This window comes from Diorhabda sublineata, chromosome 7, assembly GCF_026230105.1.
Source record: "Diorhabda sublineata isolate icDioSubl1.1 chromosome 7, icDioSubl1.1, whole genome shotgun sequence".
Classification (NCBI taxonomy): Eukaryota; Metazoa; Arthropoda; class Insecta; order Coleoptera; family Chrysomelidae; genus Diorhabda; species Diorhabda sublineata.
The window spans coordinates 23622762-23648617 of record NC_079480.1 but is presented as its reverse complement, the minus strand read 5'-3'; the positions used below and the strand labels follow the sequence as shown (position 1 = coordinate 23648617).

The 25856-nt window shown below is 31.6% G+C and overlaps 1 protein-coding gene across 4 annotated transcripts; it reads left to right on the top strand.

Moving 5' to 3' along the window:
* The first annotated feature begins 2404 nt into the window (after window positions 1-2404).
* On the top strand, window positions 2405-23869 carry LOC130447061 (zinc transporter ZIP1-like). Of its 4 annotated transcripts, none has more exons than XM_056783687.1 (2): window positions 2405-2564; window positions 20505-23866. In XM_056783687.1, the coding sequence occupies exon 2, from the start codon at window positions 20508-20510 to the stop codon at window positions 21480-21482; it is 975 nt and encodes a 324-aa protein (XP_056639665.1). In that variant the 5' UTR covers window positions 2405-2564; window positions 20505-20507; the 3' UTR covers window positions 21483-23866. The 4 variants fall into 4 exon arrangements, with proteins under 4 accessions (XP_056639665.1, XP_056639664.1, XP_056639663.1 ...); XM_056783686.1 differs by lacking the exon at window positions 2405-2564 and adding an exon at window positions 7618-7921 and having other exon boundaries at window positions 20505-23869; XM_056783685.1 differs by lacking the exon at window positions 2405-2564 and adding an exon at window positions 15647-15779 and having other exon boundaries at window positions 20505-23528.
* Window positions 23870-25856: the final 1987 nt, after the last annotated feature.

The following is a 25856-nucleotide window of genomic DNA, read 5'->3' as shown; positions in this document are numbered from 1 at the left end:
AAGAGCCACGACAAATATAATTATGTATATATAATTTACATGTCATCATAGCGATAAGATATAAAAATTTGATTTTTGATCATATGTGAAGTATAAAAAATAACAAAATTAATATTTAAAAAACTACAAATATGATAAATAACTTTCTGAATCCATCTAACTGCTTCTATATTTCTCTCGAACTAACCTTTACTAACTATTTCTCATTATCTCCGAAACATTTTGAATATTTTTGACTTCACCCTGCCCTGTACCTCAATCTTCGACTCTCTTTTTTTATTAGACTTTTCCTAACTTCCATTCTGACCGTATCTCGTACTTTTTCACACTCAATTTTTATGAATTTATCTTTTATACTCTAGACAGTATTTCTTATTTTTTTATAACCTCGTTTGACTTAATTTGTTTCTCTTTCTTCTCTATTTTACTCCCTATGACTCACTCTCTGTCTTTATGACTATGACTGACACTTTTCAATCCTTTTCAATCCTCTCTGTTTCTCTATAATTATTCCCTAATATGTTAGATCCTTTGTTATTTTATCCTAGAGTTTCCTTGACTCATATCGACCATTTACGAATAGTCGCGCCCCTTCTTTGTCGTCTTTCGACTATTTTTCTTATATATCTCATTCCATTCGATCATCTCTAGATCTTTACATTTATATCTAACTTAATCAAGCCCTCTTTGGCTTTTTTCCAATTTTTTGCATGTCTTATAGGCTATATGACTCTCCTTGATCCTTTTTGGTTCTTTCTACATCTCTCTAATCACTTTTATCTCCCTATAACTTTTTCTTACTTTTTCGCGCCCCTTCTTTGTCTCCCTCCAACTATCTCTGATATTTTCAATATCTCTCTTTGATTTTCTATAACTCTTTATAACCTTCTATGATTCAATTTTCTCCGATTTAATGTCTTCATATAATCGTCTTTAATTCTCAAGTACTTTCTTTTATCTTTCCACACATTTTCTTTGTCTTTTTCAGATTAACTGTCGCATTCTCTGTATCTCTTTCAATCACTTCAACTATCCCCCATACTTTTTAGTTACCTGTGACCAACTTAAGCCTCTTTTGACTCTCTTTCATCTTCTTTATATATCTTTTTTATACTCTTGAACTATCTTTAACTTCTTATCACCATATTTAAGTTTCTCTGAGTATTTCTCAATTCTCTTTTAGAACTTTCACTGGTTTTATTCAATTTTTTTGCCTTTCCACTTTCTGTATCTTCCTTATTCCCCATGATTTTCGCTGTCTTTTTCTGACTTTACTCTCTCGTATCCTCTTCGAACCTCTTTCAAATTCTGTGTTTGTTTCTTTCATTTTTGGTAGTTGAAGACTTTCGTTGATTTTTCTCATCAAATGTCTTAGACTTTTATCAAGTTTTTCGGCGTTTTACTTTTTTGTTTATTCCTGACTCTTTCCCTGACTTTATTCGACAATCTCTGACTCTCAATTACCCATTTTTGACCTTCTACACCTTTCTTTAACTTGTTATAATTCTAGTTTTCTTTCTTCAAGTATGTTCTTCGAGTTTACCTCTTTTTGACTATCTACACTCTTTAAAACCCTTCGAATTTCTCTTATTCTATTCGATTTTATACCTTTATCCATTCCTCTTCAATTCTCAAGAACTTTCTTCTATCTTTCCACACATATTCTTCGTCTTTTTCCGATTTTTTAATAATTTAAACTCTCCCTTACACATTCCAGCTATCTGAGACTCACTCAAATCTCTTTTGACTTTCTTCCTTTTTCTTTGTATTTCTTTCTTATACTTTTGAAGTCTCTTTAACTTTTTATGACCATATTTGCACTTCTCTGACTATTTTTCAATTCTCTTTTAGAACTTTCACTGGTTTATTCAATTTTTTTGCCTTTCCACTTTCTGTATCTTCCTTTTTCCCCTGATTATCGCTGTCTCTTTCTAACTGTATTCTCTTGAATCCTCTCTTACATTCTTTGTTTGTTTTTTTCATTTTTGGCAGTTGAAGACTTTCGTTGATTTTTCTCATCAAATGTCTTAGACTTTTATCAAGTTTCTCGTCGTTTTACTTTTTCTGTTTATTCCTGACTCTTCCTCTGACTTTATTCGACAATCTCTGACTCTCAATTACCCATTCTTGACCCTCTACAGCTTTCTTCAACTAACTATCTACACTCTTCAAGACTCTTCGAATCTCTCTTATTTTATTCGATTCTTCTAGATTCGATTTATATTGAATCTAGTTTGATTATTTATCAGATACAGTCATGTATAAAATTAATGGTGACCAGTTAAAAATTATTGCAGAAGAATATTATGTATATGTATACTACACCGTTACTTTGCAAAATTTGAGTAGGCGAGCCCGCGAATTGAGTCCCATATTAATTTTATTAACAATCTACTTAACCACCAGTTGCCTTTTGTTTGTGAATGTGGTTATTGTGAGCTCACGTAAGCAATTTCGCTAAGGACACGGTCAAATTGATGAAAACGAGGCGGACCATAATTTAAATGAAATTGAAACAAAAAAAGTCAAGAATGTCTTAAAAAATTTATAGTAAAGAAAAACAGGTAAATTTATAATCTTTTCGAGAATGTACAATGTCTCAAAGGTGAGGTGAATGCATGTACCTAAATATTATTGGATTTTCTACGAAAACTGTTAGTTTTACAAAAGAAATTACTTAAACGTTTTTTATAGAGAATTTTTCAAGCTACAAATTTTGTTGATACCATTTTTTCAATAAAAGTAACCGTTAGCGAAATATATGTTGAAAATTGATTCGGGAAAAGTCGCGTTTATTTTTGTTAGTTTCCGTCATATTTTTAACATCATCTGACAAAAAGAAACTGATGAAAATTTATGTAAAGATTATCTAATAAATGCTTCATCCTACGAAATGTTTTCTGTTTCACTAATTAAAAAAGTGACCAAATGAACATACAATATAAAATTAAAGAATTGTTGAAAAGAAACCTCAACATTTATTAAATGATTAACATATTTCTGGAATACCTGAAAATTCTTGGAATGTTGAAGCTTCTCGTTACTTTCTAGTAGTTTCTAAATAACAGAAGTCCCATGTTCATTTCTTTTGATGATCTTTCCAACTTCGAAGTCATCGTTGAAATTGCTTTAGATTACTTTCCCAATTGCTTCCATAATGAAGTGAATTTTTGGAGCAGTAACTACAATAGAGGATTTTAAATGACTTCTAACATGAACTAAAAAACATATATCAAGCAAATTTGTCATTATAGAATGTAAATATATTGATATATATGTTTTCCGTGATGATTTATAACCATTTTTGATAGAAAATCGGTTAAAAATCAAAATAGGTGTGAATTTGAAAAAAGTAGTTTCTGTTGTATCTCCGTCTTTTCCTGTATATACAAAAAAACCATTAGGTACTGAATATTTAGCTAATGGATCAGATTTTCCATTACCATATATTCCGATATATCCTTTAACCCACATGTAGGACTTTTCAATCGAGTTGAATCTCTTTTATAGTACACAGTGCTGATCTGGAGTCAGATCAAATCACGCCCCTTACTTTTTTATTTGACTTCAACCAAGAAGGTTTCCGTGAGATAGCAAACAGCTCCGCAGTATTCTAAATGTTCACTGCACACCCAACTCCATCTCTCGTCTTAAATCCATACACCTACACATAACCTAAGCTAACCTAACCTAACCTAACCTAACATAACATAACATAACATAACATAACATAACATCACCTAACCTAACCTAACCGTCTCTGAAGACGATAATTTGATTATCAAAACGCGCCTTAGATGCAAACGATTTCAGAAATGCCAACTTAGATCCTTCTTGTGTCTTCAGCAAATTCTGCTAGTTTGGATTCCAACTAGTTAATACGACTAGATTCCGTGTAATTGAGGACTTTGTGGACTAGCTTGATAAGAAATAGTGTATATTGTGTGGTTTTTTATGGAAATGCTACATAAATTATTTATCGTTTCTGCCCTGATGGCTTTGAGTTTGATTAAATATTTCAAGGGGAAATAATTGCCACAGTACAAACAAAAGAGGTTCGTTAGATTTTGACAATAATGAATGATCTTATTAGCCGTCTACAGCAGATATCTACTTGTCTAATGGTTCCCAGTTGGAAGTGAATATGTCGCTAGAAGACGTCTACTGAGGAATTTTTAACGAGGGGTTGTTGGGCTATTCTGAAGAGACGCAACAACGTCGAAACTAGTCAGTGATTACGATTCTCTCCTCGTAATTGCGAACCGTTAGGCATGTCAGTTTCGGCTGCTGCTTTGGAATAAACATCCGGATTTTTTGTGTGAATGTACGTGTTTTTTCTTTTCCCATTTTTGTCATAAGAATGGTCTTTATTGACACTCCTCCCAATATATCAGTGTTGACACTCTTTGATATCTTTGATAGTCCACTGTGTATATATTTCTGGAAAGTTTAAAGGTTCGGTAGCAGCTCTAGCTTTCACAGCTGATTCAGATCCCTGTGGCGATTCGTGATGAACAATTCTGGGACGGTATCAAACGTTTTAATCATCCTTTATGTGAAGTGTACGCTAATAATACAGTTGTTATACACTCCTTCAACTAAAATCAAAGTCTAGTAGACAAAAAAAGGTCAAAACGTCAAGTATATGCCTGTTATTATTGACTGATTTCTCATTTACATGTTTTTCTTATTTATTATTATTATTATATTATATTATATTATACAAACATGAAAGGATTCGGCGTATTGGCCAAATTTTAACATTCGATTATAACCGGACAAGACCGGCTTCACGACCTATGTCTTAGAGTTTCTCGTAACTAAAAACAAGATAAATCATGACGAAAAATATATAAAAAGGTCTAGGAAGTAAAAAGCTGAAGAAAATTGATATAAACATTGACGAGTTTCATTTTAGCAACAAATACGTAGTTCCTATTGAGTTATATAGATATGTTGGTAAATTTTGGCCTCCAATTTTAAACAAAATGATTTTCAATTAGTTTTCCTTATATATATATATATATATATATATATATATATATATATATATATATATATACAGGGTGTCCCACGACGAGTTAAAACTATTTATATATGGCAAAATACTTGTAAGTATCATGAAAATTTCCACGTTTGGGTTTTCGGATACGATCTTTTTAACTAAAATATTTTCAAAGAAGGACAAATTCCGGTGCTACCTTTTTGAGTTATTAATTTTTTTGTAAAAAATTTGACCGTTGCAGACCCTTTTAAATTATTTTTTTACGAGGATACCCTTGAAGATATAAAAATGATTTCTGTTCGGTTGTTTTTAGCAAGATCGGACGTATCTGAATCCATGTTTAAATTTTTTTATTTCATACAGGGTGTGTATAAACGTTTTCAAAGTTTAACTATCAAATTTCTTTATTTTTTTAAAATGAAACCATTCGGTTTTTTATATTTTAACATTTCTAAAAATTCACAGAAAACATTTGATATCTAGACAACGGTAAGGTTAAGGTATAGGAAAGTATACATGAATTTTGAATTTGCCTTATTTTTTAACCCTGAATGCATTAAAATAGAAAAAACCGGGTCGATCTATTTAAAAAAATAAAGAAATTTGATATTTATGAAGTTAAACTTTGAACACTTTTTATACACACCCTGTATAGAATCAAAAAATTTTCAACATAGATTCAAATACCTCTAGTTCTGCTAAAAGCAACCGAGTAGAAACCATTTTCATATCTTTAAGGGTATTTTCGTAAAAAAATAATTTATAAGGGTCTGAAACGGTCAAATTTTTTACAAAAAAATTAATAACTCAAAAAGTATCCATTTTTCGAAAAAAGTTTTCAGACAAAAGTATACTAAAATTTTACGTAGATTTCAAAAATATATTAGTATACAGGGTGTTCTATTTAAAATAACAAAGTTACAGTCCACTTCCGGTAAAACCGGAAGTCAACGATTTTTAAAAATATTTTAGTTAGAAAGATCGTATCCGAAAACTCAAACGTAGAAATTTTCATGATTTTACTATGAGTATTTTGCCATATACAGATAGTTTTAACTCGTCGTGGGACACCCTGTATAGAATAGTATATTATAATACCAAGAACGAGGGTTAGAATTCTGTAGTACATGTAAAGACAAGCTGTATAATATCTGATTATAAAAATAGGAAAAAAATAAGATTGTATATGCACTTAGATTTTCCGCAATGGATTATATAATATAAAATCTCATAAAGGAGATTGCAGATCCGTTTGCCAAACAGCCAACTTTCAGAATAAAAATTGAAAAATTTTAATGTTGTTTATACAGTTTTCTGTTATAATGCCAAAAATCCGTATAAAAATCTCTCAAATATTACATCAAGAACCTTATTAGAAAACTACACTACGAGGAAATCTAAAGTTTATATAGAAAATACGATTTTAGATTTTTCCATATAGTAAGTTGTGTATTCTAGAAGGCCGTTTGACATAATACAATACAACGTGCAAGAAAATTGCATCTGTTGCATTGCTTTTGGAATTTGAAGTGTAAAAAAGAGCAGATACAATAAGCTGAAACATGATTTTAACTATAAAATTAGTCGGGAAAACATACAAAATTATTTCCAATTATTTGTGGATTGAGGACTCAAATTAAAAACTGAAGAATGATACAAAATTATATTTGAGAATGGATAAAGACACTCTTCTCCCTAGATTTTCAACTTGCACCAAAAAAAATGTCACCAAACCGAAAATAAATCTTTTGTGAAAAAGTGCATGCGTAGATACAGCTCTTATCACGGTTCGAGGTGATAAGGATTACCGTGAATAGAGTCGAAGCACACAAAAAGTATTCCAGGAAATCTATTTCAATAGAAAGGACTATAAAACAAAATATATCTTATTTAGATGAAGTATATATCAAATAAAGTTTATCAATAGTAAACTCTTACAAGTCAAAGATGGGGTTTTTCTAATAGTTCATCCACTGGTTCAAATCCATCAACAGGAAAAAGAATCTACTCTTTCCGGTGATTACCATAAAGACATGTATGCTGATGTTTTTAAAGAATGGATCGAATAAATGATAAATCTTCTTCCCGAGAACTATATATTAGTATTAGATTTACAGAATTTTCCAATTTCAAAGAATGTTAAGTTCCTACCCGGTTCTGCCAGAGAAGATGACAGAAAATTCTTGAACAACGGTGATTAGATCTCCACCCTATCATCGCCAACTAAACCAGAATGAGCTGGTATGATCGCGGATAAAGATTCTTCTAGAATGAGTTATCGAGTGAATATTTGTTGTAACAGTTCATCTCATGGTTCCGATTCTGATTTGTATTAAGTATCTCTATTAAAACACATCATTTAAACTAACAAATTAAGTTTTTGTAGAAGCAAAGTTTGTTGAAGAGATCAAGATTAATAATCAATAAGAAATTGGTGCAAAATATTCGAAGATCTGTTCAATTTGTTATGAATATAATTTTGTGATAACTTTGCACCAAAAAGCACAGATGAGATAAGGTATAATAAGAAAAATGTTATGTTAACGCTCCATTTCTATCGTGGTTGACCTTAAGGATTTATTCATCGTTATATTCACCAACATCGTCTATCATTTGACTTGTATGTTGATTCCACTGTTTCTTAACCTCAATTCATGCCTTTGATTATGTACTACGTTTTGAAAATATCCCGCAATCTTATTTTTAATAATATGGATTCCTACTTAACAAAAATAATGTTAATACTTATGCATCGAACGTGCTGAATGGATTGTTTATGTCGATGGGTTTTCCGTTTTTACTAATCTGTAAAATACCGTAAGTGGGCGTTAGACTACGAAACCGTGTATAAATAAATGACTATGAGAAGGTAGTATACCAAAAAACAAGTTCAGATAAACAGCTTCTACTTTATAGGTGAGTGTGAGAAATATATTTGTTTTGTTTATTTTTTAATGACAACAATCGTAGGGAAATGAACTTGATGTTGGTTTTAGATATTAGAAAATCATTAACAAATATTATAATTCGTTTAAGTATTGTTTAACATATATACAGGCTGTCACACGATGAGTTAAAACTATCTGTATATTTATGGCAAAATACTTGTAGTAAAATCGTGAAAATCTACGCTTGGGTTTTCAGTTACGATCTTTTTAACTAAAATATTTTCAAAGATAGGCTGTAACTTTGTTATTTAAAATAGAACATACTGTATATTAATATATTTTTGAAATCTACGTAAAATTTTAGTATATTTTTGTTTGAAAACTTTTTTCGAAAAATGCATACTTTTTGAGTTATCAACTTTTATAAATTATTTTCTTACGAAAATACCCTTAAAGATATGAAAATGATTTTCAATCGGTTGTTTTCAGCAAGGACAGACGTATTTTATTCTATGTTTGAAAATTTTATACAGGGTGTCTATAAAAAGTGTTCAAAGTTTAACTTCATAAATATCAAATTTCTTTATTTTTTTAAATAGAACCTCCCAGTTTTTTGTATTTAAATGCATTCAGGGGTAAAAAATAAATCAAATTCATGTATACAATGTACACAAACTTTAGCGAGACTTATTTTGTCTCATTTCGTAGAAATAATTGATTCATTTTCTGCACTGAAGTGAAAAAAAATTTGATATTTATATTTTTTAGAAGCATATATATCAAACTCAGAATATTCACTTTTACTTTAACCATAAACAACCGCTTCAAGTGCCACAAATCGGTGGAACACAAGGTACTTTCACGATAAAGCGAAAAAAATATTTTTCTGCTAGTATCTTTGTGGTAACACTGTTTTTGACATATCACGCGTGAATAGTGTCTTATGTCATTGTCAAACTTGTTCAGTTTGATCTATAATTTAATCATTAATCGATTTACAAACGAACAACGCTTCGAAATTATTGAATTTTACTATCAAAATTCATGCTCGGTTAACAGAGTGCATCGAGCACTTCTTTCAATTTATGGGCCTACTGAGGAAAATATTCGGAAGCTTGTTACTAAATTTCGGACCCAGTTTAGACATTAAACCACCAACACGCAAATTTACAGTGAGGACCGAAGAAAATATTGCGGCTGTATCAACTTTTTTATCGAAAAATTGTGTTCAGCGACGAAGCTCTTTTCTGGTTGAATGGATACGTCAACAAGCAAAATTGCCGCATCTGGAGTAAAGACCAGCCAGAAGTATTACAAGAGCTACCAATGCATCCCGAAGAAGTCGCTGTTTAGTGTGGATTATGGGCCGTACTTCTTCAAAAGCGACGATGGCCGGAACGTTACTGTGAATAGGGAGCGCTACCGTGTGATGATTTTTTTGCCAAAAATGGAAGAATTGGACATGCCTGACATGTGGTTTCAACGAGATGATGCCATATGCCACACGGCACCCGAAACAATGGCAAAACTGTGAGGCACCTTCGGTGAATAGTTTATCTCACGATTGGCATCCTAGATCGTGTGATTTAACGCATTTGGACTATTTCTTGTGAGGCCATACTAAGGCTAATGTCTACAGGGATAAACAAGTAACGATTGATGCCAATATTGAAGCATTTATTCGTGAAATACCAGCTGATATGTTGGAGAGAATGTGACAAAATTGAACCTTGCGTTTGAGCTATTTAAAGCGAAGCCTCGGCCAAAATTTAGATGAAATCATCTTCAAACATTAAATTATACTGATCGTTCTATCGAATCTCATAAAGGTTTCATCAATTTTTCCAAATTTTTTGTGGTTTACCGCTTAAGTGAAAAATTCAGTGCGTAATCTAGAAATACATACTCGAAGTATTTCTCTTAATCTCCCCGTAATGTTAACCTTGTTGCTTTTAAGTTTTACCCATAAAAGTGATCGAATGAAGAATCCATTCACTGATTGCTCTTCCGCTTTATATTCGAGAGAAAGTTGAAATGGTAAATTAGACTAATATACCGTCAATAGTTCTCTAAACGCTTGTAATGAAAATGGTAGCCGTGTTTTTATACATTTTCTTTTAATTATCAGTAAATAAGTGAATGAAAGTTCGAAAAAATCAGGTAAAATAACCAATCTATTTATTATTGAGTTAGTAACTTTCTTTTATAATTAATAATGGTGTATAATTACAATTATTATAAAACATTAAATCGAGTTACTTCTTTTTTAATTATTCTTATCTGTCCAAGTTCTAGTGGAATCCACAGTTATATTTAGTATACTTTTTCTTCTTCTTTTTCGTTTTATTCTTTCTCCACATTAACTATTTTCCGTCTTTTCACGCCCTATCTCTTTTTCCTAACATTGAAGTAATCGATGTTTCTACTGACAATTTGTCCCATAACTCAAATAATTAATCTCAGTACATTCAATTATTTCAAATACTCTTTTTAGACGACGCCATCTGAAAGTTGTTCGTTCTGTATTAATTTACATACCGAAAGTTGCGTGTTCCATGTAGTGAAACTGACAGTTCCGTACTGCAAAACACTTTCGGGACGCTCTGGAGTAGCCACTTCAATGTTGACAGTTGACAGTTTCACTTCGATGATTTTGCATAACCTTAAATGTTTAATTTTCTGAAATTATTTGTTTTATCCAAAGTTTTGTTTAAATTAATGAATAATAATGGATGATGATGAAAAAGAAAACATCGGTGATGAAGAGTTACTCGAATCTACGCCTCCTGATCTTATCTAGCGAAAAACCCAACGGAAAACGTAGTGCTCGCTTATTTTTCAGAAAAATCTAAAATCTGGAAAAGTTCTACTTTATGGTTTACATTCTCAATGTTTATAATTCTCTATTATGTATTTTCTTTCCTCAATGTAATTGAAAAAGTCTTGGACCTTTCAGAATCGTCCAATAAAGCAGCAGTTTCAGTTCTTGCCATACAAATAACTATTACACAGTTTCCAGGAATTCTTCGGATCGTTGTCGTGCGGGAAGATACATTTTCTGCTGATCAGGAGCTGGTCAGAAATCTCTTCAATTTTTACCAAGTTCCAGATGTGTAATACTTTTTTTTCTCACGTTCGGTTTCACGTACGAAACGTTGTATAATAATATTGTATATTATTTGTTATTGGGGTTGGTTTTGATGAAATATCCAATAGCTGTTTCCCGGAAAGTATAAGATATAATTGATAGGTATCATATTATGATTATTGCGGGTAAATACGATACAGGAAACGACATTTGTTGGTATCGGTAAAGTTCAAATGCAAACCGGCATTCAAACTCGTGTATTTAAATGTATACGGCATGTGGTTAGGTAAAACACACCTGCAACTCGATATTGTTTTATAATACATTATTTTAAGAATGTGAATCAAGTTGGGAATATATAGAGTGGACAAAACACTCACAGAAAACGAGAAAAATAAAAAAATATTTTTATTACTATATTCATTCCAGTAACTTCTTGAATTGAAAGGTTATAACGTGATCTGTTTTATTAACAGTGCATCAAATACACAAAAAATCAGCGACGATAGTCCTAGAAGTACCTGGTCTGAATTAGAGTTGGCGGTAGTTGCTTGAAAAATACCCCTGCAAAAGGTAGAGCCAGCTCCAAAGAAGGCGACCGTTTCAAAAAAGGTCATGACGTTGTTTTTCTAGTATAATTTTCTTGAAAATTATCCCCCTCGGAATATTTTCTGTTCCCAAACTCGAAAAAATTACTTGGTGGTGAAAGATTTTCCAACAATGAGGAATGAATTTTTGTGTTTTCTTTGTTAGGTCAGGTACTTCTGGGACTTCTGGGATCAAATGTGACCAAGACCGACTAAATAAACATGTTTAATGTCCACTTCTGGTTTAAAAATTAAATTAATCATGCTGAGGTCTCGAATTTTTGACGTTCAAATCATTATTTTTAGTATATTATTCATTTCCAATCATTTTAAATACTCTTTTCAAAGTTTCGAGGAATGCTTGGTATTCTAGTCATGCAGGAAGATCGATTTTCTACCAGAACATACTTAATTCTCCTCTAATAATTTCATTAGACTTCTTTATTCAAAATCCCTTCAATATTCATTAGATCTTCAATCGTTTTCCCTCCAAAACATTCCCAAACCATTAAACCTTTAACCTGCGTACAAACATTTTTTTCTTAGATCCAAAAACCTCAAGCTTAAACCTCAAACCAAAATAGAATTGTTTCGAGGTTTTATGTCTCAATTTTCGTTAAAAACTACTCAATAATAATTAGTTATCATCTTGAATCTATTATACAACTAAATTATTGAGGAGTTGGGGCACAAAAAATAAAAGATATTAGAAGTTTTTGTAGATGAAATTTTCACCGAAAATTGAACTCGAGGCTCATTTGAATCTCGTTATAGGTTAGGATCCGCAATCATCTGTTCGAATATTTATCCGAACCCGGGAAAACCATAGAACTATAGCGAATTAACATTTTTTTGTGGATAACTTTTTTTTCCAATAGTTTGTTCTCTTTTGCCGAAAAACTTTGTGAAAAAACTCAGTTTCAAAATGTATTCATAACAAAATTGTTTTTATTCATGTATCTCTGATTAAAATATAATCTGATTTCTTGTGAAAAAGATCAATAATAAGGAAGCAAAACTATTAATGATCTGAGAAATCATTTGAGTGTTTTGTTGTGTGGATATTCTGGTTCACCTTGAGACGATTAACCTTGAGGTTACTATTACACTTTATGGCTCTGCGTATTTGACGTATCTTGAACTGAAAGTATTTTAATGTACGAGGCGATTCTAAACTCTAACCACGCAAACATGAAACGATTAAAATCTAAAAATTAGAAAGTTATGTTAATATTAATCCTATTTTTTCCACTTTAGCTCCTAATTGATTCTAAAAATGTGTAATAAGTTTATTTAAATTGATAATTGATTGATGGGAAATACATTCACAATAGTTTATCATTGATAAATATTGATTAATAAAAATTGCGTTTAGTACAACAACATTGCTAATGAAAGAATCGAAGATGAATAAGATATTATACACGAAGTTCACGAGTTTAGTATGGACAGACTTTTTGCTTCCAAATGACAAAAGCAAAGTAAGACAATCCGAGAAACGGCTCGATTGGCAATGCAAAATCGTCTGGCAAACCTAAGAGATCAAAAACTAGATAATTGCATACATTGCCTTGTGCAAAATCAGCAAAATTAAGAAATTTTATAGCAATCACTCAAAAATACGATGGATGTTTTTGAATGATCAAATTTGGGTTAGAAATTATCGAAGAAGAAAGATTCAATTACGAGGATGGACCTAGAAGTACCTGGTATGACCTAGGGATGGCGGTAGTTGCTTGAAACCACTGTATTAGAAAACACACATTCTATACAGTATATGTTTCAAGTTGGAACACACCACGTTGTTTGGTATTTGTTTGGTATCCTTTGCTTTGTGCAAAATCACCGAAATTAAGAAATTTTCTAGCAAACACTCAAAAATACGATGGATGTTTTTGAATGATCAAATTTGGGTCAGAAATTATCGAAGAAGAAAGATTCAATTACGAGGATGGACCTAGAAGTACCTGGTATGACCTAGGGATGGCGGTAGTTGCTTGAAACCACTGTATTAGAAAACACACATTCTATACAGTATATGTTTCAAGTTGGAACACACCACGTTGTTTGGTATTTGTTTGGTATCCGTTGCTTTGTGCAAAATCACCGAAATTAAAAAATTTTCTAGCAAACACTCAAAAATACGATGGATGTTTTTGAATGATCAAATTTGGGTTAGAAATTATCGAAGAAGAAAGATTCAATTACGAGGATGGACCTAGAAGTACCTGGTATGACCTAGGGATGGCGGTAGTTGCTTGAAACCACTGTATTAGAAAACACACATTCTATACAGTATATGTTTCAAGTTGGAACACACCACGTTGTTTGGTATTTGTTTGGTATCCTTTGCTTTGTGCAAAATCACCGAAATTAAGAAATTTTCTAGCAAACACTCAAAAATACGATGGATGTTTTTGAATGATCAAATTTGGGGCAGACATTATCGAAGAAGGAAGATTTAATTACGAGGATGGTCCTAGAAGTACCTGGTATGATCTAGGGATGGCGGTAGTTGCTTGAAACTACAGTATTAGAAAATACACATTCTATACAGTATATGTTTCAAGTTGGAAGGCACTACGTTGTTTGGTATTTGTTTGGTATCCTTTGCTTTGTGCAAAATCACCGAAATTAAGAAATTTTCTAGAAAACACTCAAAAATACGATGGATGTTTTTGAATGATCAAATTTGGGGCAGACATTATCGAAGAAGGAAGATTTAATTACGAGGATGGTCCTAGAAGTACCTGGTATGATCTAGGGATGGCGGTAGTTGCTTGAAACCACTGTATTAGAAAACACACATTCTATACAGTATATGTTTCAAGTTGGAAGGCACTACGTTGTTTGGTATTTGTTTGGTATCCTTTGCTTTGTGCAAAATCACCGAAATTAAGAAATTTTCTAGCAAACACTCAAAAATACGATGGATGTTTTTGAATGATCAAATTTGGGGCAGACATTATCGAAGAAGGAAGATTTAATTACGAGGATGGTCCTAGAAGTACCTGGTATGATCTAGGGATGGCGGTAGTTGCTTGAAACTACAGTATTAGAAAATACACATTCTATACAGTATATGTTTCAAGTTGGAAGGCACTACGTTGTTTGGTATTTGTTTGGTATCCTTTGCTTTGTGCAAAATCACCGAAATTAAGAAATTTTCTAGAAAACACTCAAAAATACGATGGATGTTTTTGAATGATCAAATTTGGGGCAGACATTATCGAAGAAGGAAGATTTAATTACGAGGATGGTCCTAGAAGTACCTGGTATGATCTAGGGATGGCGGTAGTTGCTTGAAACTACAGTATTAGAAAATACACATTCTATACAGTATATGTTTCAAGTTGGAAGGCACTACGTTGTTTGGTATTTGTTTGGTATCCTTTGCTTTGTGCAAAATCACCGAAATTAAGAAATTTTCTAGAAAACACTCAAAAATACGATGGATGTTTTTGAATGATCAAATTTGGGGCAGACATTATCGAAGAAGGAAGATTTAATTACGAGGATGGTCCTAGAAGTACCTGGTATGACCTAGGGATGGCGGTAGTTGCTTGAAACTACAGTATTAGAAAATACACATTCTATACAGTATATGTTTCAAGTTGGAACACACCACGTTGTTTGGTATTTGTTTGGAATCCTTTGCTTTGTGCAAAATCACCGAAATTAAGAAATTTTCTAGCAAACACTCAAAAATACGATGGATGTTTTTGAATGATCAAATTTGGGGCAGACATTATCGAAGAAGGAAGATTTAATTACGAGGATGGTCCTAGAAGTACCTGGTATGACCTAGGGATGGCGGTAGTTGCTTGAAACTACAGTATTAGAAAATACACATTCTATACAGTATATGTTTCAAGTTGGAACACACCACGTTGTTTGGTATTTGTTTGGTGGCCATTAATAGTGATCTTTTATTTGAAAGGCTTCAGTCCAACTGATTTCAAGCCTGTTAATCATTTTGAAGCTTTCTGATAAACTATATTTTTTGTTTTGTTCTGTTTTCAGCGCGCGAACATACGACGTATAATTTTTTATACGCGAAACAGGGAAATTCCAAGTTGATTTCGCAAACATCCAGCGACTGGCCTTGCCATTTATTTATGGTCATCGCAAAGGCCAGACGTACCGGAAATTGTAAACGTTTAAAATTGTGGTTATTAAACTGTTTCGCTATGTCTAGGAAAACACGTTGAGTAAGTTCCTATTTTGAGTCTGTAATGGGACAGAAATCTGTGGGTAATTTCATGAATACGGTCGAGTTATCGATCGACATATTATTTGGTTGTTAATTCCGAGCATTTTCATATTTATTCACACATTATTGTGGACTTCCACAAATAATTCAATTCCAAAATTATCCAAATCGGTCCAGCCGTTCTCGAGTTTTAACAAGACTAACCACCAGCAATTCATTTTTATATTTATAGATTTGGCGTGAATATCTTTTCTACATAATTTTTTTAATATCTCTGATAAAATTTTTTCATTTTTATAAAGAGTTTCTAAAATAGAATATTAATTAGAGAAAAAAAACTATTCAAAAGTAATTAACTATCGATTTACCTTGAAAGCTGAATGATTACGGAAAGTTTTCATTTTCCATGAAACTGATTTAGATTAAAAATAAAAATCACCGTTCTATAGTGTCCGCAATCCGTGCTTGCAATAGATAATTCAGGCGATTTTTCGAGCGAATCTCATAGAAAAACTTTCTTTCAGTTCGCGTCGAAAATACTTCGAAGCAATCTCCAAGTTTTCTTGGTTAGTTTCAATAAAACCATCTGATTCCCCATGTTCTATTCGCATGACATTTTTTTCCATTGAAATTTCTTTTAGTAATACCTTATTGAATAAAAAATTCAGATGTATATATTCAAAGATATTTTAAGTGCCAAATCACATTGTAAATTGACTTAATTATAAAAAAAGAATGAATCATCAAATCAATCTCATTTCCTTTTCCTGTTAAGTTAATTATTTATTAAATACTTTACTGCATCTATAATTATCCAAAAATTGTAGAAAAAAATAAAATTATTACAAATTAAAGATCTAAAACTTGAGATTTCAATGGATTTTATAAAAAAATCTTGGAGGTATCTTGAACATTGTACACTGATCTTAAGTGCTATCGATAAATAATTTTATTCTATTCCAAATTACTATAAATATCTTAAAATCAAGATACAAGTATCACAACTAATACTAATATGTAATATTTTGCACTTTTATCTGCTAAATAAAACAAACTAACTCCAAAGGCTTCGTTCTCCTCAGTATTTTCCATCTGGTGACATTTTTTCATAGCGGTTGTTTGAAAATTTAATGTCTGACAAATTATGATTAACATTTCATTCTGTCTAAATCTCAGAGATCGATTTCAGAGATCCAAACCGGTATCAGGATTTATTAGTGGCCCTAGATAGATGAAATGACTCTTTCCGAAGAAATTACTTCTACCACTAATAGTGTTCCATCTTTCCCAAACTGGAGATTTGATATTCTGTGTTCGTGAACCGCGGACAACTAATTCCGAATGCGTTCTGAATACGTCCACGCTGTAGTTAACTTTGTACTGGGAAATATCAAAAATAAATCTCAATTATTGAGTGAATATCATGTGTATTTCATTCTGCTAGCTAGTTTGAATGTCATACTAAACGTTATTGAATGATTCGTAGAGGAATTATTGTTTTTAACAAAGCATGCGCATTTGAAATGTTCGGAATTCATATATCCAGAATTTATTCGGAACATGTTCAACAATAAAGCTGTTGTTTGATGTGCTTCGAATAATTAAAATTTTCTGCGTTAAAGAAACGTTGAATCAACTCAATTAATATTCTGCGAAGATTCCTAAAAATATTTGATAGGCAGTCGATTTTTCTATTCTACTATGATCAAACAAGAGGTTAGAGTCACTATTTTTATTTTTCGTCGAAAGAAACGTATAAAACGGTCTAAGAAGTAGAAACTTCCTGTATATAATTTTCATAAAATATTGTTAATATCTTTATATTTATCAATTTTTGTTGTTCTATCAATTATTTATATTCAGCCCATCTCTATAGGTACAAAATAGTTGAATCTAATAAAACTAGTTTACAAAATTGAACTTTTTCGATACCCCCAAATCGATTTCTAATAATCCTGTCACACCAGATTGTTCGAAATATGGTCTAAAAGCACAAAATGGTGATAAAAAATCATCGGCCGCCCTCTGTTAGCTTCAAATTGTAGCTCATCAAAAAATTGGTGGAGGCGCTTAACAAAAACCGTGATGCTTTTCGCTATTTACAAAAAATATTTCCAAACATCACAAATTACGAAAGATTCTCAGCTTAAAAGACGTTTATCTGTTAATGAAAAATCATTGCCGATTTGTAAACATGTTATTGAAAATTGATTTTTTGCACTCGTATTTGAATTTTTTCCCTGAAAAGTTAGTGATGAACAAGACAAACGCTTCCATCAAGATTTAGAGGTTGAGAAAAAACAACATCGAGGATCTTGGGATGAAAACATGCTAGGTGATTACTGCTGAAGAAAGACCTAATCAAAATTACATATTTCAATTAAGATAATGATAATTTCTAAAACCAGACGTGACAGATTTTCTTTACTACGTATAAGTAATCGATTGTGATGTATTCAGATGGGACCTCATTGCTGTAGTACATGAAATGTTTGAGATCATGTTGTTTTAACAAATCTTCTATCAAAGATTTAGATCAAGTCCAGTAAAAACGATCTACCCTTTAAATAAATATATTTTGATGTTATACATAATAAGTCTTTTCGGAAAATATGATCCTGAATCTGATGAATTATTTGTTAGGTATTAAAAAGTCACATGAATTCTTATCAATTCGAAAATAAATCTGATCATTTTGTAATCTCGTTATCTAGAATGTAGATTACGTTCTAATCGGTGTATGAACAATATTTATACTAGGTACAATTTACTGTGAATATATTCGTGACAGACAACGCTTTTATCATATATTAAACAGCGAAAAAGTATTTATTAGTAAGTGGTTTTGATTTTTTTTTATCAATGTATCGTTTCAATTCATTGTAATTATAATATCGATTCGATTTATATCTAGATATTACATTATAAGTCATTAATATAATGTATGAATAATTTCTATAATATATTTTGGGAAATATCTTCAAGGTTCGTATTTAAAAATCATTTAGGAATTTACATATACCTCAGTTTTAAAACGGATATGAAATTAAATCGATTGAAATGAGATTCTTAAGATGAGATTCAGATCAAATATTATTATAAGCTTTTGATAGGAGATTTTATTACGTTATATAGAGTGTCCCGCATCAGAATCAACACATAGATGTATAGAGAAATCCAAAGTATGACGATTGGGGAGAATTTATTTCTATACAAATTTGCATTAGTGAAGATATGTAGGGCGTCAAAGTAGGATCCAAAATTTCGAAAAAAATTTTTTCCTATGAAACCCTTCAGTATAAAAATACCAAATCTGGTACAGTCTGTTGAGTAATGGTAGCTAAAAGACGATTGAATCGATTTGAAAACACTGAAAGGCGTTAATGGATGAAAATTGTGGTATTTTTCAAAATTAGATACACTAAAAGACATTATTGAATGAAAATCGTCATAATGTTCGTAATTGGAGACACTAAAAGACATTATTGAATGAAAATCGTCATAATGTTCGTAATTGGAGACACTAAAAGACATTAGTGAATGAAAATCGTCATAATACTCGAAATTGGAGACACTGAAATGCTTTAGTGAATGAAAATCGTCATAATACTCGAATTTGGAGACACTGAAATGCATTAGTGAATGAAAATCGTCATAATACTCGAAATTGGAGACAATAAAAGACATTAGTGAAGGAAAATCGTCATAATACTTGAACTTGGAGACACTGAAATGCATAAGTGAATGAAAATCGTGATAATACTCGAAATTGGAGACAATAAAAGACATTAGTGAATGAAAATCGTCATAATACGCGAACTTGGAGACAATAAAAGACATTAGAGAATGAAAATCGTCATAATACTTGAACTTGGAGACACTGAAATGCATAAGTGAATGAAAATCGTGATAATACTCGAAATTGGAGACACTAAAAGACATTAGTGAATGAAAATCGTCATAATACTCGAAATTGGAGACACTGAAATGCATTAGTGAATGAAAATCGTCATAATACTCGAATTTGGAGACACTGAAATGCATTAGTGAATGAAAATCGTCATAATACTCGAAATTGGAGACACTAAAAGACATTAATGAATGGAAATCGTCATAATACTCGAAATTGGAGACAATAAAAGACATTAGTGAATGAAAATCGTCATAATGTTCGAAATTGGAGACACTAAAAAACATTGGTGAATGAAAATGGTCATAATGTTCGAAATTCGAGACACTAAAAGACATTAGTGAATGAAAATTGTCATAAAACTCGAATTTGAAGACACTAGAAGACATTAGTAAATGAGAATCGTCGTATTTTCTGAATTTTGACACAGTGAAATTGGAGAATTAATGATTGAAAATTGGGTACAGTTCTGCTCAGAAAGCGTTCAGTATACAACCCTCTGGTTCTTCACGAGTTACCAGGAGCCAAGCCATAGATCAAATGCAAGTCGGCCGGTTCACTAAAGCTAAATTATACCATATCGAAACTTCAAATACGATGTGATAATTATTGATGACAGGTTTTGGAAAGATTAACTTAAAACTGACATTAACAAATCGAATAGTTTGCAATTTATTAATGAATATCGCGTTAGTCCTTCAACTACTCCCTTTTTTCATCATATACCAGACTGCAGTCTGTATTTCATTGTAGTCCTAATTATTTCAATGCGCATTTCATTTATCTGATCAAAAAATCATCAAATTGTTTCAGAAAATGGGTTTATCCAGAGTACTGAGGCATGTTCATAGTCATGCAAATTCGACAGAAAGCGAAGGAGACACAACCGCGGCCAAAACAACTGCCATGGTGGTTTTATTCATGGGGTCCTTCATCTTAGGCAGCTTACCTATCAAACTGAATCAGTGGTTCCATTGGAATTCCGATACTAAAAATAATATTTACGTTAAATATCTACTAGGCTTAGGAGGCGGAGTACTACTATGTACTACTTTAGTCCATTTACTACCAGAAGTACGCGAAAGTTTCGATAATCTAAATCTCACTCCCGATTTCGAGATTAATTACGCGGAATTCTTGATGTGCGTGGGTTTTTTCATGATATATTTCGTCGAGGAATGTGTTCATTCATATATAGGACATAAAAATCATGATCAAGAATCAGCGAAAATGAAAGACGGGGATATTGAAGTAACAGTAAAACAAAATTTATCATTAAAAGATTCGCCAGTAGACCAACACGAAGATCATTCCCATATACCATTAACATTCGATACCAATTCCACAATCGCCATTATAAGAGGGTTATTAATGATCCTAGCATTATCCTTACACGCGCTTTTCGAAGGATTAGCCATAGGACTGGAATCTTCTCCGAGGACGGTTTGGTATATGTTCGGTGCAGTCAGTGCTCACAAACTGGTCATCGCCTTCTGCGTTGGCATCGAATTAATCACATCCGGCTTAAAAACTTTAATAGTTTTATCTTACGTATTCACTTTCGCCGTTGTTAGTCCCATAGGAATGGGAATTGGTATAATTGTAAGTACGGCAGATGACGCGGAAAATAATTTGGTTTCTGTGATATTACAAAGCTTAGCTGCTGGGACGCTACTGTACGTAGTTTTTTTCGAAATTTTACAAGGTGATAAGAAAAACGGCATCGTACAGTTCACGTCTGTATTTTTCGGGTTTTTGATTATGTTCGGTCTATTTTTGATGGATCAATAACATGAATCATTAAATGTTTTTTATGCTGATTCTATATCTGCTTTACGTTTTTCTCTATCACGTCTAGATTTTGCGCAATGTCATAATCTAATTTCGAAAAACACGTTTTCCAATATTGCCAAAAGAAGATTTTCTGATTCATTTTGAAAAATATCACTTCTCTTGGGTGTCTAGACAATCCCTCTTGAAATTCCAGCGATTACATCATACCTTGAGAAAGTTTTTATGTTTTTGTGGAAGCATTTACCACGCTCGTCACTTTAATCCCCTAGGTTGTCGGAGAAATCCAGAAAACAACACATAACTTTGTCTAAGCTAGTCCAAGCTGATTTTTCTTTCTGATTCATAGTTTTTTCAAAATTTGCGTCGTCTTTCAAAACTCGGATTTGTAGATCCATGAAAATTCTCGCCCTAAATGTTTTCTGATGGGAAATTTTACAAAAGAAACGTATTTCCAGTAGGAATCTTCTGTCTGCAGTTCTTACCATACCAGAGAGATCCCAAAGAACATTTACTTTTTTTCCTGCCTTCCAAAGACGTTATCCTTCTCGCAGCCCTTTTTCCTAAATTATTAAAACTTCTCTTTTTGGTTATTGTTAAATTACTACAAATATAATAAAACTCATCAGGAAGAAATTGATTGAACTAATCAACTCGCTATCGTTTACTGTTTTTGTATATGTTTTCGGGACTTGTACAAAATGTGTGCAGATGAATGATTGAAAAGAATTTGCCACTAAGGAAATGAGGTAACTCTTGTACATTGAGTTTCTGGTTCTTTAGTGGCCAGGGAATTATCGTGAGTTAACCACACGTGATAGAAAAAAAAACGGATTGCATTTTTGAAATCAACGTGAAAAACTTAGATATTTATTTTGATTTCGTTATAGACCTAAATCAAATTATAGCATTTATTCAGTGGTTCTAGAAATTTGTTATTTTATTATTATAGAATATGTTTTATTATGCATGGTGTTTCAATGTAAAATATCGGTTATATCATATCGTTCAAGTTATAAACAATAATAAAATGTTTTTTAGAAAACTTGTAGAGGTTGAAATATCATCTAGAAGGTTTAAATATGTTTAAATATATTTGGTACATTTATTGAAGTACAAGATATGAAATTTCATTTAAATACGTGTAAAAAGCTTTGTGAAACTTATTTTAAATACTTTTTTTGTAATTTAGACTTCATATGTTGTTTGTAGTTGGAGGGTAAACAAATTTTTAGTGAAAAAAAGCATCAGAATGTTCATTTAATATTAATATGAAATTAGCAGTATTAAGAGAATCAAAAATCCACATCAATGACTGTTATTTTTACGTAAAGACAAAAATAGGACAAAACCAATCGAATATTCTGATCTTATTTCGAACATATTGAATATAAACAATTTGTAGTGTCGCAAAAATAACCATAACCTAATTTTTTAACCTCAAAAGACTTGAATGACTTAATAAGATATTTAGATTTGTTTAAGCAATGGAATTTGTTCATTGATGTCATAATGACAGACCAAACGAAGACGTTTCCTACGTTATTTATTGAAAAAACGACATAAAAAGTTTATGTGATTCAATTAGTTCCAAGTTTAATCATTGACAGCTCGACGAAAATCTTGAAAGCAGTTTCAATACATGAAAGAAAGAAATTTTCATCTGTTCTAGTTATTCTATAAGAAAACTATGAAAGTGCGGAAATTTTACTAGAAGATTTAAAATAAAGAGAGTATATGTGGCAGGATATTTTGAGATGGTGAGGTTCTACAGGGTGAATATACGAAATAAAAGTTTTATCTCTGTTTGTGGTATAATGAAGTAGTTGCTCTATACTATATTTAACGATTATGGTCAACAAAAACCCAGTTTGGAATCGTGAAATAAAACGTCTAATGAAATCAATTTGCTTAAACTGGAGAAACTTTCTCCCAAAGGTCAAAATTTACAAATAAAAAGAAAATGTAGTGTTTTAAACTTTTTTTTACTATTTTGTAATTTGATATGATTTAAAAACCTTATAGAAAATTTTACTTACATAAATTAGTTTGCTTCAATTTTCTCATAAACAAAAATTTGAACTAAGAATTTTTCCGATTATTGATCAACCATTCTCCTGGATACAAATGTAAACTTTTTCTGGATATACATAAATTTTTTTGTTAAAATTCATGTTGACCTTTTCTATTATGGTCATACAACTTTTGGATACGTCTTTATGGGATATTTATATTTGGTTTCCAAGATAGTCTATGATATACCTTTAGATTTGGGTAATTTTCCCTTGAAACGCCATATAAATATTATGAAAATATGTGCCATAAAATTGTTAATCATATCTCCTTTTATTTGGTATTATTTTATAATAAAATTTATTATTTTATTATATTGTTTTATTATTTGTAAATTCAATTTCCAAGATCACGAAATCTTCTTCAATGTCATTTGATTTGGGTAAAAAAACAACTACAGAGTGATGAAAATATATGATAATTAGATATAGTTTATCAAGCGCAGGCGTTGAGAGATTTTTACTGAATTTTTGGACGCTTAGATTCAGTCGGATGAGAATGAAAATTTTTCTAAAAACAGAATTTATTGAATATTTGCTTACGAGAAGTTATACATCATTGCAAATACAAATATACATCGAAAAGCACCGTTTTTTGCTCGAAAAGTGATATTTTAGATAAAAACTGTTATTCTAAGAAAGAACTTAATACAAAACAATCAAAATGAGTCATTACATTTCATTGTTTCAAAGGAAATATGTCGAAAATAATGTTTTTACTCTAGCCTCTATTCTAAATGAATGCTATTTCACATTCATATTGTTAATGTACGAGGATGAATCCAGAAGTACCTGGCCCAACAAAGAAAACACAAAATTTTTCGAAAAAATATATTGTTTAATGTTTGAATTTAAATTTGAAAATATGGCGAACGCGTAGGGCATACTAATGAAGTATTTAAAATATGGTGAGACCGCCAGGATAATTATTTTAACGAAACTGACGATGAAACTAATAAGAAAATAAAAGGAGTGAATAACTATGGGAATTTTCCAAGGTTTAAAGTATCTTGAATCTGTTACATGATGAGTTTTTACGCAATATTCTTTGCTACATATTTCATAACCCTTCAAATTTTACCAGGTATTCATTCGCCCTTTTTCAAAAACATACTCAAACCATCACCAAGGCTCTACCGTGTTTTACAGTCGAGGATTAACATCCAATCTTCCATTGATCAGCGTACAAACTCCAAAATACCTCAAAATTCTGATTATTTGAGTCCCTCGGAGAAATTATTAAACTCTGCCTCTGCTTGAAGCATAAATATTCATGTTAGTTTCAAGATCCGTGGCGTGATTTATCACGTTTTTATTAAAATGTTTGCGAATTTAGTGAAAACTTAAAAAATAAATTCAAAAAGTGCCAACTAAGCGAAATTTTATGGGAAACTCGGGCGCGAGCTTAACGAAAGTTTCCATTTTTTTTGTGCGTGCATCCATAACTTGTTTTTCTAGTTTGTGGTTAAAATTCCAAAGTAGTTTGTCTACAAAAACTGAAACGATTAGTAAGGAATCGAATACAATCCTTTTCTCGAAGCAGTTCATTTTCAATTCCCTATAACTTCGTTTGGGAATCAACTAGAAACTTCTATTTCTAATAACGAAGCAAGCATTATATAAACACAGTATATTTCATATTTAACTAAACTAGTCAAAATTCCTCATAGATTTAGAAGCTTCAAAACTAAAATAGTTTGCAATTTTAGTCCACTTTTCTAGATACACCAATGGCATAAATAACTTTGCAATCTCATAAGATAAAGACCACATGTGAAGGCCCCCAAGCAAGCAGCATCTACGCCTATACGCGCGAACATCCTCATGCTGTTTGGATGTCCATTATTCCGATTGCTATACTAACTTGAGACTGAAAGGCTTACTCATCGATTTACTGATATTATTTGCCAACAATTCGAACGTTATTTTGGATAATTTCAAAATATATTGATACGTTTCAAGTACTTTAAAATCCCGTCACGCTGATGGATTTCGGCTCTGCAGTATTCACATCCGCTCAAGCATTCTTAGCACTGTCGAAAGCTGCAGATCTCGGCGGGTTACATCTAATTAATGTCGAATTTGAAATTATTAAGACACAATAATCCTGAATTTGTGAATACAATAGACTAAGAAGGCAGTGGGCTTCGAGAGAAACTGTAGCTGGAGTTCAAGATGTAGGAAAATAAAAAAATAATGACTACCTAGAAAAACGAGAAAAGCTTATAAGACAAAGAGTGGTCTTCAAGAAAACTGTATTAACGAAGTAGAGGGTACTGTGAAGGAAAAGAAACAGGTACAA